This window comes from Lactuca saligna, chromosome 3 (genome assembly GCF_052625555.1).
Source record: "Lactuca saligna cultivar CGN05327 chromosome 3, ASM5262555v1, whole genome shotgun sequence".
NCBI classification, from domain to species: Eukaryota; Viridiplantae; Streptophyta; class Magnoliopsida; order Asterales; family Asteraceae; genus Lactuca; species Lactuca saligna.
The window spans coordinates 229,908,474-229,923,849 of record NC_136419.1 but is presented as its reverse complement, the minus strand read 5'-3'; the positions used below and the strand labels follow the sequence as shown (position 1 = coordinate 229,923,849).

The following is a 15,376-nucleotide window of genomic DNA, read 5'->3' as shown; positions in this document are numbered from 1 at the left end:
AGTATGACTATGTTCCATGTAATTGTCCGCACTATTGGGTTTTGAGCAATCTAACACTTCCTAAGTGTGCATGCAACCCTAATAAACCTTGGATCTATGTTTGTCTAAATACATGCAAAATAATAATTTTCCAAGGTTTATAACCTATCTAACATGGCATGGGGAACATTTCAACATAAAAGAGTTAGAAGAGATTACATACCTTTTGGTGAGTTTGGTTCTAAGGAGTTTGAGGGCCAAGCACCAATAGTGTGAATGCCTCAAATGGAATCACAAACACCACAAACTCTTGGAAAACTTTGAGAGAGTATACACCTTGTATAAAATCGGCCACACACATGCACACACACACTAGTTCACTAGTTTTCTCTTAGGCTCCATTTCATGCTCCATAAGCATGCTTATATAGTGTGCATGGTTAGGGTGAAACCCTAATAACCCATGTCTTTTCCTTTTCCAAGGATCCATGGGTTAAAAGCTCCATGGATCATCCATGGACTTCCACATAAGCCTAGCCCATTAACAAATGAGTATTAGCCCACACTATATAAAACAAATAGCCCATAATTTAATTAGTATTCCTTTTAATCTCTAAATTAATTCATAATTAATTTAAGACTAAAACTAATTAAATAACGTAACTTCATATTAATATATTATAACTCATAATATATTAATAAACATATGTGTATAACTCTCATAAAATTATCCATAATAGTTTGGATGAGATGCAACCCAAATGGACCATGCCGGTCGGGTCAAGTATATACCAAATAAGTTATGGACTTAGACACCTTATCCAACAGACTCCCACTTGGATAAGTCTAATAAATATATTTGCCTATAACTTCAGGAACCAACCAACAATCGTAGCTCTCGAAAACTCCCTCGAACAATGAAGACTCTGTCGAACTATGAAGCGCCATTTTAGATAAGTGATCACATAATCCTCTGTTCTCATGATATCAGCCGGACAAACACATGGAACTATGTCTTGCTTATTGTCTAGCAGTTGTTTCTCGATTTTCCGATTAGTTTGACGAAGAACTTCACTGAACACATCGGTTTAGTTCTGACCAGGCCTGGTACATGGGTCAACACAAAATCATCGAGGGGCCCAGATATCGCTTCTATTTCTAGAAGGAACAGATAAACTTCGACTGATATGCTTGTTCTACTACTTATTGAATTGTACACAAAGGCACGTTTTATAACATCAAGTTACTGATGCGTTTACGTGCAATCAATGCACAACCAACTCATAGGTAACAACTCATATCTCTAGGTTTAAAGATTTATATGATGTTATCGTCTCACGATCACTCGAGATAAATTCCATGAAGTGATACAAGTGAGCGTGGGTTTATACCAATACTCATAACTTATGAGTACTCATGAATGTTGCAGCAACCATTGCCATGTCTAAACACCTTTAAGGCATCTACAAACCCAATTCATGACAATCTTGATTCATACCTACTTCCGACGTATGATCGATTGTGGAGGTTTGAATAAATTAATTATTCTGGAAGTTAAAACATGCAAAACTGAAACAATAGTAAATAACTGACAATGATAGTAACACTTTACTCATAAATAAATCACAAATTTTATTCATCATCAAACGTCGATTACATTTTACAAGTTTCAGGAAAACTATCTAATCTGTAAAACTAATATCGTCCCTCAGACCGATGCGTCTCGCATGCTGAAAATGCTTAACCCTCGTCAGTCCCTTCGTAAGGGGATCTGCAGGATTCTCATCCGACGATATCCTCCTTGTCACAAGGAGTCCTTCTTCAATCTTATGTCTTATGAAGTGATATTTTCTGTCAATGTGTCGGGATCTGCCATGATCTCTTGGTTCCTTGGCTAAGGTAACCGCAGTATTGTTGTCACAGAAAATCTCTATAGGTTCCTTAATAGCTGGTACAACTCCAAGGTCTCCGATGAAGTTCTTTAGCCATATCGCCTCCTTCGCTGCTTCACTCGCTGCTATATACTCTGATTCACAAGTCGAATCAGCCACCGTCTCCTGCTTGGAACTCTTCCAAGAAATTGCCCCTCCATTTAAGGTAAAGATCCAGCCCGACTGAGAGCGGAAATTATCCCTATCAGTCTGAAAACCAGCATCACTATACCCTAATATTCTCAAGTCATCACTACCACCAAGGGTAAGGATCCAATCCTTAGTCCTCCGCAGGTACTTGAGAATGTTCTTTACCGCGGTCCAATGAGCCTTGCCAGGGTTCCCCTGATACCTGCTGACCATACTCAAAGCAAATGCCACATCAGGACGGGTACAAGTCATAGCATACATGATCGAGCCAACTGTGGAAGCATATGGTAATTGGCTCATCTCAGCTATCTCTGCTTCTGTACTCGGACTCTGAGTCTTACTCAGTTTGGTATTGCTTTGGATCGGTAAATCTCCTTTCTTGGAATTCTCCATGTTGAACCTTTTCAACACCTTATCCAAGTAGATACTCTGACTAAGTCCAATTAGTCTTCTACTCCTTTCTCTTAATATCCTTATCCCTAGGATATAGGTAGCCTCCCCTAGGTCCTTCATAGCAAAGCACTTCCCAAGCCAGGACTTAACCTCCTGCAAGGTTGGGATGTCATTTCCTATGAGTAGTATGTCATCCACATACAGTACCAAGAAGCTAACTATACTCCCACTAGCTCTGACATACACGCAAGACTCATCTTCGCTTCTCAAGAAGCCAAACTCTTTTACCTTCTCATCAAAACAAAGATTCCAGCTACGAGATGCTTGTTTTAATCCATAAATGGATTTCTCAAGCTTGCATACTCTATTAGGGTACTCTGCATTGACAAAACCCTCTGGCTGATTCATGTACACATCCTCAGCCAACTTTCCATTAAGGAAAGCGGTTTTGACATCCATTTTCCATATTTCATAATCATGAAATGCTGCAATGGCTAACACAACCCTAATAGACTTAATCTTTGCTACCGGCGAAAAGGTTTCATCATAATCAACACCTTGAGTTTGAGTAAAACCCTTCGCAACCAGTTGAGCCTTATAAGTATGCACTTTTCCTTCCATGTTTGTCTTCTTTTTGAAGATCCATTTGCACCCGACTGTTTTACGGCCTGGTACATTGTCAACCAAGTTCCAAACTTGATTGTCATACATGGACTGTATCTCGCTGTCCATAGCCTCCTTCCATTTAGCAGACTCCGGGCCTGCCATGGCTTCCTTAACACTGCTAGGTTCATCCAAATTTACTAGTGTACTATCACTAATAAACGTATCACCTTCCGTAGTAATATGAAAACCATAATAAAACGAAGGTGTGTTCCTAACCCGTGTGGAACGCCTCGGAAGTACAGACTCGTCAGCTGGATCAACAGGAGTTTCCTCCTCAGGTTGATTGCTAGTGTCTGAGGTTCCTTCACCAATTGATTCTTGAATTTCTTCAAGATCAATCTGCCTCCCACTGTCTCCTTGGCTTATAAATTCTTTCTCGCGAAAGATCCCTCTTCATGCTACAAAGACCACATTCTCACTGGGTCTGTAGAAGAGGTAACCGAAGGATTTCTGTGGGTAGCCGATGAAAATACACCTTTCACTTCGGGGTTCAAGCTTATCATGAGTTTCGCGCCTCACGAAGACTTTGCAACCCCAAATTTTGATGTGGTCCAAATTGGGAACCTTCCCAGTCCACATCTCATGAGGTGTTTTGGTAACCTTCTTTGTAGGGACTAGATTAAGGATATGGGCGGCAGTCTCTAAGGCATACCCCCAAAAAGAGATTGGTAACGAAACTCGACTCATCATAGAGCGAACCATGTCCAAAAGGTTCGATTACGCCTCTCAGCTACACCATTCAGCTGTGGTGTCCTGGGAGGAGTCAATTGTGAGACAATCCCACACTCCTTAAGGTAGTCAAGAAACTCGGTACTAAGATACTCACCACCTCGATCGGATCGAAGCATCTTAATGTTCCTGCCCAATTGATTTTCTACTTCCTGCTTGAATTCCTTAAACCTTTCAAAGGTTTCGGACTTATTTTTGATTAAGTAGACATACCCATATCTACTAAAATCATCAATAAAAGTCACATAATACCGATTAGCATCCCTTGTGGCGGTTTTGAATGGCCCACATACATCAATATGTATTAGGTCCAACAAACCTTCACCCCTCTCACAAGTTCCAGTGAAGGGTGATTTTGTCATTTTTCCAAGTAGACAAGATTCACAACTATCATCTGATTTGAGGTCAAATGATTCCAAGACTCCACTCTTTTGGAGTTGGCCTATGCGTTTCTTGTTTACATGTCCAAGACGACAATGCCACAATGATGCTTTATCTAGGCTAGTAGAAGAATCAATATACAACACATTATTTCCTAAGTTGTCCACAATCGACACAGTTTCATACACACCATCACAAGGTAATGCTTTAAAATAAAACACATTATTAAAGAAAGCATTAATACCACCACATTCATTATCAAACGAAAAGGTAAAACCTTGTTTGTACAAAGCATGAAAAGAAATAATATTCCTCGCCATTTCAGACGAGTACACACATTTATTCAAATCTAATTTTAACCCATTATTAAGCAACAAAGTATAAACTCCAATCTTGGAAACAGGTGAAGCCTTCCTATTCTCCATGATTAAGTTTATCTTCCCGTGCTCCACATCCTCACTTCTTCTTAGGCCCTGCAAATCAGAACATATGTGAATACCACATCCTGTATCAAGCACCCAAGAGTTAGAATATGTTGAGTAATTAGACAATATAGTGTAAATACCTGCATAGGTGGGTTTCACTTTCCCATCCTTTAGATCCTGCAAGTACTTAGGGCAGTTTCGCTTCCAGTGTGCCTTTTCATGGCAATAAAAGCATTCAGCATCCTTGGGAATGGCAGAAGGAGTGACAGAACCGTTCTTAGTCTTTGATGAGGAGCCTTCAAGAGACTTTCCCTTGGTACCCTTCGAAGGGTGCTTCCTCTTTTTCCCTTTGCCTTGCCCAATAGCTAAAACAGGGGTAGAAGTTGGAGTAGGAGTAGTAGAGGTAACAACCGCTTTACCCTTAAGACCGGTTTCAGCGGTCTTCAAGAGTCCTTGAAGCTTGCTGAGGGTAACTTCCTCCTTGTTCATATGATATGTCATTCGAAAATGATCATAACAAGAAGGCAAGGAGTGCAAAATGATGTCAATTGCTAACTCCTCGGGGATGTTAACATTCAGCTTCAGCAAACGGTCCACATACCTTTGCATCTTTTGCATGTGGCCCGTGACGGATTCACCATCCTTCATGCGGGTAGTTATTATGGAGGAGATTATTTCATACCGCTCCTGACGAGCACTCTGATGGTACCTTTCCATCAGGTCTTGGTGCATCTCAAAAGGGTAGAAATCTTCATACGACTTTTGGAGCTCGGCTGTCATCGTGGCCATCATGATACATGCCACCTTAGTAGCATCTCTCTCATGAGTCCTGAATTCAGCGATCTCCTCAGGAGTAGCAGTAGACTCATCAAGTTCTTTTAACTCCTTATCGAGGACATATTCCTTGTCCTCGTAACGAGTAACCATCCTGATGTTCCTAATCCAATCCATGAAGTTGGAACCATCAAAGATGACCCTCCCACAAAGATTCATGAGAGAGAAAGAACCAGTTGGGTTAGAGCCTGAAGCATTAGTGTTGGAAGACATCTGAAAGAAGAAAGTAAGTTTAGATTAGATATTTAGGATCCTTAATAAGACACCCAAATGTAATATTAAGGCTAGGATCCAATCACAATATATTACACTTAGAAGAGGGATGTCGTAATCTAAGTAATAATATATTTGAAAGGTAGGTGAATGACGATTCACCAATTTCCACCATGAAAACGAAATGATTTATTAGGTTTAATTGGATTTGAAATTCCTAGATTCTTTTGAGATTCATTGAACTTTTCAATGGCATGTTTCAATCTCGATTGTGCCCTTCAAGTTTTGTGACTGGGATGCCGAGGATCACAAAACAAGGTGTGAATAACCATGCTAATTCACTTGGTACTCTTAATATTATCACCTAATCAATGTGTCGGTTAACCACACACGCTCCATTGATCTATGACAAACATTAAGTCACCCTTCGTGATCCTTACTAGTCCTAGTTAGTGTGCCGGTTAACCACACACGCTCCACCAACGACTTGGTAAGGTACAAAGTGTGAATTCCATGGACTAGCACCATGTTCACATTTTTCCTAAAATAACTAAGATTGGGAATTAAAAGAGTTTAGTTACTTTATAATATTCATTATACTTTTAATGAGGATTTAAAGTCATTGTTCTACCCGTTCGGCTAACGACCCTCCACCGATCAAGCAAGCGGTGGGTGAGAGTATACACCCATTAAGTCGCCATTTTATAGGCAACAACCTTATACCCACCTTATAGACCGGCTTCGTGAATGAGGCCTACTAACGGTAAAACGACTTATTCTTATACATATATATAATAATTAACCATTAATGTTATAAATAGTATAAGGGTTGAATTTTAACTATTAAAACTCTAAGGTTTGGAATTAAAGTTTATTAAAGTGTGTGAAACTTTACAAATTCCAAAACTTGAGGGCAAGTTTTGTAACTTTGCAAAACTCTTCATTTCATAACTTATGAATTAAAGGTTCATAAAAATGAAGACTCTTCATTTTCATGTAACTTATGTGTTTTAAGTGTGTGTTAAATGAAAGTGACCTTTGGTAATCCATAACTTGAGGACAAATTATGGACTCCATTAAAACACATAAATGATAAAGAATTAATCCTAAACAATTCATCAAATAATTCCTATCATTTTCTAAATTCATAAGAACATGAACATGATCATCAAAAATTCAAGAATTATATGAACACATAAAATCATGGAATTTTGATATATGCTATTGCAAATGGATTAGAACAACCATTACACCAACTAAAATAAGTTTTATAACACCAAAACAGTTTAGGGTAATGTTTCTAGTCCATTTCCAGCAGCAAAAGTCGAGAATCTGCACTCTTTCGATCCTACTCGTCGAGTGCATGAACTTACTCGCCGAGTAGGTTGAAGTTTGCCTTGGACTCGTCGAGTCCCCCCAATGGACTCGGCGAGTCCACCATGCTGATAGCAACGATTTCAACTTTTTTCACTATTTTGCATCAAGTATCAAACAAGCAATCCTAGGCTCTGATACCACTGTTGGGTTTTGAGCAATCTAACACTTCCTAAGTGTGCATGCAACCCTAATAAACCTTGGATCTATGTTTGTCTAAATACATGCAAAATAATAATTTTCCAAGGTTTATAACCTATCTAACATGGCATGGGGAACATTTCAACATAAAAGAGTTAGAAGAGATTACATACCTTTTGGTGAGTTTGGTTCTAAGGAGTTTGAGGGCCAAGCACCAATAGTGTGAATGCCTCAAATGGAATCACAAACACCACAAACTCTTGGAAAACTTTGAGAGAGTATACACCTTGTATAAAATCGGCCACACACATGCACACACACACTAGTTCACTAGTTTTCTCTTAGGCTCCATTTCATGCTCCATAAGCATGCTTATATAGTGTGCATGGTTAGGGTGAAACCCTAATAACCCATGTCTTTTCCTTTTCCAAGGATCCATGGGTTAAAAGCTCCATGGATCATCCATGGACTTCCACATAAGCCTAGCCCATTAACAAATGAGTATTAGCCCACACTATATAAAACAAATAGCCCATAATTTAATTAGTATTCCTTTTAATCTCTAAATTAATTCATAATTAATTTAAGACTAAAACTAATTAAATAACGTAACTTCATATTAATACATTATAACTCATAATATATTAATAAACATATGTGTATAACTCTCATAAAATTATCCATAATAGTTTGGATGAGATGCAACCCAAATGGACCATGCCGGTCGGGTCAAGTATATACCAAATAAGTTATGGACTTAGACACCTTATCCAACACGCACGACATCTGGAATGGAGGGTTATACGATCCCTTATCTAAAGGACAGGTTAATGATAAGATCAGAGTTCGACAACATATTTGAGAGCTACGATTGTTAATCAGTGTCTACTTGCATTTATGGTTACTAGACTTATCCAAGTGGGAGACTGTTGGATTAGTGTCTAAGCCCGTAACCATATTTGGTAAGTACTTGACCCGGCTGTGCATGGTCCTTTTTGGTTGCCTTCACCATAGCAACTTGACAGGGTAATTTATGGAGAGAAAAGAGAGAAGTTATTATAATTTATTAATATATTATAAGAATAATGTATTAAAAGAGAAATCATATTATTTGATTAATATTAGTCATAAATTAATTAGGAATTAATATGGTGACTAAAAGAGATTGATTTAATAAAAGGGACTTAAACTATTAAATGTGTGATAGTTGGATTTTAGGCTGGGAAACCTAATGGATCAAGGGGTGAACGAAATTATGATGAGAGCCTATCATATTTTCGTCCATGGTCTTTATTCCAGAAGGTTCCATGGTCTGCTTAATGTTTAAGCTATCCATTAGGGTTTTGACTGAAACCCTAGCTGCTCACAGTATAAATAGAACCCCTAGGCTACAGAAATCGGCTACTTGCTTCCCAAGAACCCTAGAACTGGTTTTGTGTGCCTTCTCCATCTCTCTAATACTACCCTCTTGCTAGTTGGTGTTTGTAAGCCATTAGAGGATTTACACTTGTGGCTCTAAGCATCAAAGACAAGAAGATTCAAGCAAGCAACAAGAGGTAATCTTCTACATCTGATTTAGTCATTATAATTTCGAATTATTATCACTAGATCTAGGGTTGGAAAGTCTTGGATGAATGCATGTACAATTAGAGAAACCTAGATCCAAGCATTAGGGTTTGCATGAGCACATATGATGTTCTTGTAGCTCAAACCCATCATATAAGTCGAAGGTTATTTGTTCCTTTTATCCTGAGATGGTAAAAACGATATCTGGGCCCCTCAATAATTTGATTTGACTTATGTGTCAGGTCCGACCAGGACTGAATTGATGTGTTCAATTAAGTTCTATGCCAGACGAATCTGAGATCGATAAACAAACTGCTGGACAATAAGTATGACTATGTTCCATGTAATTGTCCGCACGATATCAAGAACAGAGGACTATACGATCCCTTATCTAAAGGACAGGTTACTGATAAAATCAGAGTTAGACAACGTTTTTAAGAGCTACGATTGCTAATCGGATCTTGAAGTCGTACTTGCATTTATAGTTACTAGACTTATCCAAGTGGGAGACTGTTATATTAGTGTCTAGCCCATAACTATATTTGGTATATACTTGACCCGGTTTATGCATGATACTTTTTGGTTGCCTTCACTAAAACAACTAGACATGATGAATTATGGAGAGAGAGAGAGAGAGAGAGAGAGAGAGAAAGAGAGATGTTATTATGATTCATTAATATATTAAAGGAGAAATCATATAGTTTAATTAATATTAGTAAAAAATTAATTAAGAATTAATTTTGTAGCTAAAAGTGATTAATTAAATTAAGGGGACTGGAACTTTCAATTTTGTAATAGTTGGTTTTGGGCTGTGAATCATTATGGGATTAAGGGGGGACGATATTTGGAGTGGAAGCCCACTCTAATTTTGTCCAAGGAGGCCTTATTCTAGAAGGTTCTCAAGCTGCTTAGGGCCTAAGTTATCCGATTAAGGTTTTGACTAAACCCTAGCAGTTCAGCTATTTAAGGACCCCTAAGGCACCCAAAATCGGCTACCACTTATTCCAGAGAGTCCTTGAGCCGATTTTTATGCCTCCATTCCATCTCTTCTCAATCATCTTCTTGCTTGTGGTGTTTGTAAGTCATTAGAGTTGTTACACTTGTGACACTAAGCTTCTTGAAGATCAAAGGTTTTTACAACTATTGAAAGGTATCATCTAAACTTGGTTGTATTCTAGATTTCGTTTTAATAGTATGCTAGATTAGGGTTTCAAGCTTTGAATAAATTTACATGTACAATAGAGAAACCTAGATCCAAAACTTTAGGGTTTTGCATGTACACATAGGATGTTCTTTTGCTCAAAAACCATCAGGTTTTGTTATGGTTTCATCTAAAACCGAACCACTATAAACCAAACCAATAATAATAATAAACGTGTTTGTAATATATTATAATATTTACCATATGGTAATTATATTATGAATTGAAAATCTTTTAAAAAAAAATTATTTTAATTTAAATAAGATAAGTAATCTTCTATCTATACAATTATATATACAATATACAATCATTCATTTTTTATAACAATAGACTTTATGTTTTTCAATTTTTATAAAAAAAATATTTTTATTTTTATTTCATCTTGAACCATTATAATTAACTATTAACCAAATCCAATATTAACCGTTACCTAATAGTTATTAAAATACATTAATCAAAACCAATAATTAAACTAAACCACCTCATACAAACACTACAAAGCCTCTCCTATTCAGCAATACTCACTTTGATTATTTAATACAAAATGATCAAAACTTTCACAAGAAAAAAAAAGTTTGCAAAAAGTTTATTTCTTCTCAAAAGGCATTATTTCAAAGAAATTCTTCACTTTGCAAGAAAAAATGTAAAAAGTTGGCAAAACAATTCCAAAAGAATAGACAGATGGTTACTTATATTAATATGCTACGCTCGTTATAAGAAAACATTTTGTCATTTTAGTGATTATTCATACATTTTGATTATTTGAAGTATTTATATATGGTTGTGTATATAACTGTTACAAGTGGCCTTTATAATGTTATAAATAACTTGATAAAATCCAATAAAACAAAGGCAGTCGATGTAAAATAACGTTAATAGATTTGTTTAAAAAGAAACACACACATTTGTTATCGGTCCAAACTATACGACATAATAATAACGATCTAACAAACTGACTTCTCCACATATCCATATGCATCCATCTATTTAGTTTTGTTTCTTTTCCTAACAATAAACCTTTCATCTTCTAACAGGAGACCGACTGTATAAAAAAAAAAAAAAAAAACATCAGACAATTAAATAAACATTATTCATCATCCACAATATCCAATACAAAACAAACATCATTATACCTGCGATACCTCCCATATCCCGGGCTTCGTGGGGCCCGATCCCGATCATACGAGGGTCCATTGTATCTATCGTAGACGGGACTACGTCCACCCCCACCCCGCCCATAATCCGGACTCCCTCTCCTCCTGTAAGCATAAGGGCTAGGCGACCTCCTATTGCTACTGTAAGGACTCTCCCCTCTCTCACCATCATCCCTCAAGGCATACTCCACCGACACCACCCTATCAACAATCTTACTGCAAAAATTTATCCAACATTTTTAATTTATTTATTTTTTTTAAAAAAAAGTAATTAAATAATTAATTAATTAGACCTCATGTGTGTGCATTCAAGGGCTTTGGTGGCCTCCTCTTGCGTCTCGAACTGGACAAAAGCAAAATTCCGTCTGATGCGAACATGGAGGACTTTCCCGTAAGGCTCAAAATGCTTCTCAATGTCACGGACACGCGTCCGAATCGGGTCAAAGTTTATCACAAAAAGAGTCTTTGTTGGTCTCTGGTTTGCCATTGACTTTGAGCCATCGCGGTGTCGACCGCGTTCCCCCTGCGTAATGTAATGTAATGTAATGTAAGGAATCGGTCCGTGTGTATAAACTAAGAACGTTTGGAAAGGGCAAAATTGGAAATTCACATACCCTAGCCCATTCTACTGAGAGCCTGCGCTTGTCGTATCCAAACGGGCTGTTGTCAAGAGCTTGAATCGCGTCTTCAGCATCGCGTTCGTCTTCATAGTAAACAAAAGCAAATCCTGTAAAAGTTTGAAAAAAATAGATATGTTAGGAAAAAAGCATATAATAGAATACAGGAAATGTGTTGAGTGAAGACCACAATACACATCATCTATAGATGAGGGTTTCTTTTATTTTGTTTTGTTTTCTCTCACATAAACTAGATAGAGGTATGAGACCTGCAAAGACCGAAGTGAAGATCTGATAGGATGTACAAGTCTTGCAAGATGAACTAAATCATGATGATGATGATTTGATTGATGGCATGGAGGGCATAACAAAAAGATTAAATCCAAGTCTCATCAACACCTCAAGGCAAGATGAACTCACAGACCCCAACATGAAAATTCTTGTGATATGGCAGATGAGTGAGTGAGTGAAGTGTAGAAGGAATCCATGATGAATATAAGGAAGAGGTAGTAGTAGTAGTAGTAGATATGTTTCCTTTAAGGTTTTTCTATTGCAAAGGGAGAAGCTCATTTTCCCTTGGTTGTTGTTCCTGCGTCAAAACAAACACTTAAATACCAAGGCCTGTTCCAATGTAATTCAAATTTCCATGGCCTTGTTAATAATGCCCATCGGCAAAGCTACAAAACTAGCTTTATTGCAATTCTAGTCAATCATCAAGTCTACTCAAAATCCATCTATTATACTTCACAAAGCAATAAGGATAAACATCTATACTAGATAAAAAAACGGAGCAAAATCAACAAGAAAACATGCTTGATCGATAACCAGTTCCTAAACCTAAGACCCTTGTACCTAAATAAATTAAGACCATAACATCATCTACATCACGATATTTTGATGTAAAACCTAAATCGTTTTCTTTTCTTAAACTGATTCGTCATCCTATTTACAGGAAACACTCCTAAATCAACGACGAAAGGATTAATATCAAATGAAGGAAGAATATACCGGATTTCATATCAACGCGATCGACCCTTCCATATTTCCCGAACAGCCTCTCCAAATCAGATTGACGAGTCTCGTACTCGAAATTCCCACAGAAAATCGGCCTCATCTTCAAAAGGATTTTCAAGTTAACAAATAATTTGACAACGAGAGCAAACCCTAAAACAGTAAAAGTGAATTGGGGGAAGAATTAGGGTTGAGAGTTGAGACGGTTATATTAACATACGACACGAAGAAATAATTTTACTTTTGGTATATGCTACGTTTTATACTGATATAGGCTATGGGCCATCCATCTATTGGGCTTTGGCCCACATAATGTGTGCAATTATTTTTGTCATAAATTTATTTATTTTAACTAGATAATGTTTCGCCGTATTTATTTTGGTTTACCGGGAACTATTAAGACGGAAGGTGTTAGAGCATTTGGTGTGGGTAATAAGGTGTAACATCAAGTTGTGTCACATCGCATGTCACCTAAACTAATGGTGTTATAACACCAAGTGGAGAAATGAGCAACAAGATGCAACATCAACTTTTTGAAAATAAATAAATAAATAAATATATATATATATATATATATATATATATATATATATATATATATTTTTTACTATTTCATTTTTTTTGTTACTTTTTTTTTCCATTTTATAATTTATTTTTTATTTATTTCGATTTTTTTTAAATTGATACAAATATTTTTTAAATATAAATAATAAATAAAACATAATGTTTAAAAATTATAAAAAACAATTAAAAAATTTTAAACATTAAAATTAACATAAAGACTAAACTACACATAATATCCAAAAACAAAAAAAAATAACATCCAAATTCAAAAAAAAAAAAAAAAAAAAAAAAAAAAAAAAAAAAAAAAAAACACAACGCTATTCGTTATCGTGATTGTTACCATAGAGGATATAATCCGCCAAGTCCTCTCAAAGTTGTCTGTGTTTATTTACGTCTCGAATGTCAACAACGCGATGCAAATAATCTGTTGTTCCTGATTAAAACGTGTCTGGGCTCTGTGGGATATAGTGTGCAATATTTCTCCCTTTATCTTCTACTACCATGTTATGCGTGTTCGACTATATGCCACTTCGCCTTCAGCACTCCAAAAACACTTTCCACATCCTTACGTGCTCCTTCTTGTCTTCTCTTAAAAAAATTGTCTCGTTCTTCAACCGGGTGACGGAATGCCTTCACGAATATGGAATACTGAGGATATATTCCATCTGTAAGGTAATACCCATATTTGTATTCGTTTCCATTTACCGTGAAAGGAGCATCCGGGGCTTTTCCATTCAAAAGATCGTCGAATATTGGCGACTGATCAAGAACGTTGACGTCGTTGTTGGAACTGCAACCCCAAAAAATGCATGTCAAATCCATAAATCTTGAGAAGCGACAACCTCTAACACCAACGAAGGTGATCCGTGATGACCACTTGCATATTGCCCTTTCCATGCTACCGGACAATTTTCCATTTCCAGTGTGTGTAATCAATGCTTCCTATCATTCCGGGAAACCTATGGCATTCTTCATGCGCCGCATACAATTCTTGCAAATTATGCAACGAAGGTTTTCGCAAATACACGTCTCCAAAAGTTTCAACAACACCCGTTGACAATATATACAAACTTTCTCTTGCGGTTCTTTCGGACATTCTCATATAGCCGTCCATGGTGTCGGGTAACTCCCCCATAGCCATCAAACGAATGGCCGCAACACATTTCTGCAACGTTGTAAACCCTCATCTACCTTTAGCATCATATCTTAATTGAAAAAATTCGTACCTAAACATAAATAAACTACAGTTTAAAAATATATTGCATATGTTGTAAAATTAAAGAAACATGTAGTACATTTTTATTTATTTTGTATAAAAGTATAGTAAAGAAGCGATACCGGCTTTCCAAGGCGTTGACGATTCGTAAGAACACATCCCTACTCAAACGAAATCTTGTTTTGAAATCATTTGCCTTGTATACACAATTATCCGCAAAGTAATCGCGATATAGATGTTCGTGTCCTTCCTCGTGATTTCTGTTTAACATCGCACATTTTGTTAGTAGCGGGGTTGGGTCTGGTTGTAACATGTCAGTAGTATAATAATGATACATCATCCTAAAGAAAATATCGCCATCTAAATCATTGGACGAGTCGAAATGATCCATATTTTTTTTTGAAGATAATTGATAATATGTAGAGAGGAGAAGAGAAAATGTGTGAATTTTTTTATAAAATTGTAGGTATTTATAGGATATAAATGGTTTTTTTTAATAGTTAATTTTTTTTATAACCGTTGGAATTTAAACGTTATTAAGCGTTTTAAATTTACTCGTTGCATCATGTCGCCTTGGCCACAAGATCCACTCTCGACGAACAATAACGAATAGGGGGCGGTGTTCCCCGTGTCATAACATCGTTGAGGGGTGCCACCTCACCCCGTTGCTTCTCGTTGGATCCGTACCGAATGGTCTTAGTAGAAAATTCTTTTTTTTTAGGTGGCCATATCATCTTTTCTTTCATATAAACCTAAAAAATGAATGAGAAGTCTTCATTATTTTTTTTAATTAAAATTATTTGATTTTAATGATTTGTAATTTTTAAATTAA

General features: G+C 36.7%; 2 protein-coding genes across 2 annotated transcripts; both read right to left on the bottom strand.

Moving 5' to 3' along the window:
* Positions 1 to 10,842: 10,842 nt before the first annotated feature.
* RS31 (RNA-binding (RRM/RBD/RNP motifs) family protein) lies at positions 10,843 to 12,981 on the bottom strand. Its single transcript, XM_078986663.1, has 5 exons — positions 12,762 to 12,981; positions 11,751 to 11,863; positions 11,430 to 11,659; positions 11,116 to 11,352; positions 10,843 to 11,024 (listed from the first exon to the last, which is right to left on the bottom strand). The coding sequence occupies exons 1-5, from the start codon at positions 12,865 to 12,867 to the stop codon at positions 11,003 to 11,005; spliced, it is 708 nt and encodes a 235-aa protein (XP_078842789.1). The 5' UTR covers positions 12,868 to 12,981; the 3' UTR covers positions 10,843 to 11,002.
* An 851-nt stretch (positions 12,982 to 13,832) lies between these two features.
* On the bottom strand, positions 13,833 to 14,463 carry LOC145036427 (uncharacterized). The gene is made up of 2 exons (XM_078984872.1): positions 14,231 to 14,463; positions 13,833 to 14,118 (listed from the first exon to the last, which is right to left on the bottom strand). The coding sequence occupies exons 1-2, from the start codon at positions 14,461 to 14,463 to the stop codon at positions 13,833 to 13,835; spliced, it is 519 nt and encodes a 172-aa protein (XP_078840998.1).
* Between the last annotated feature and the right edge of the window lie 913 nt (positions 14,464 to 15,376).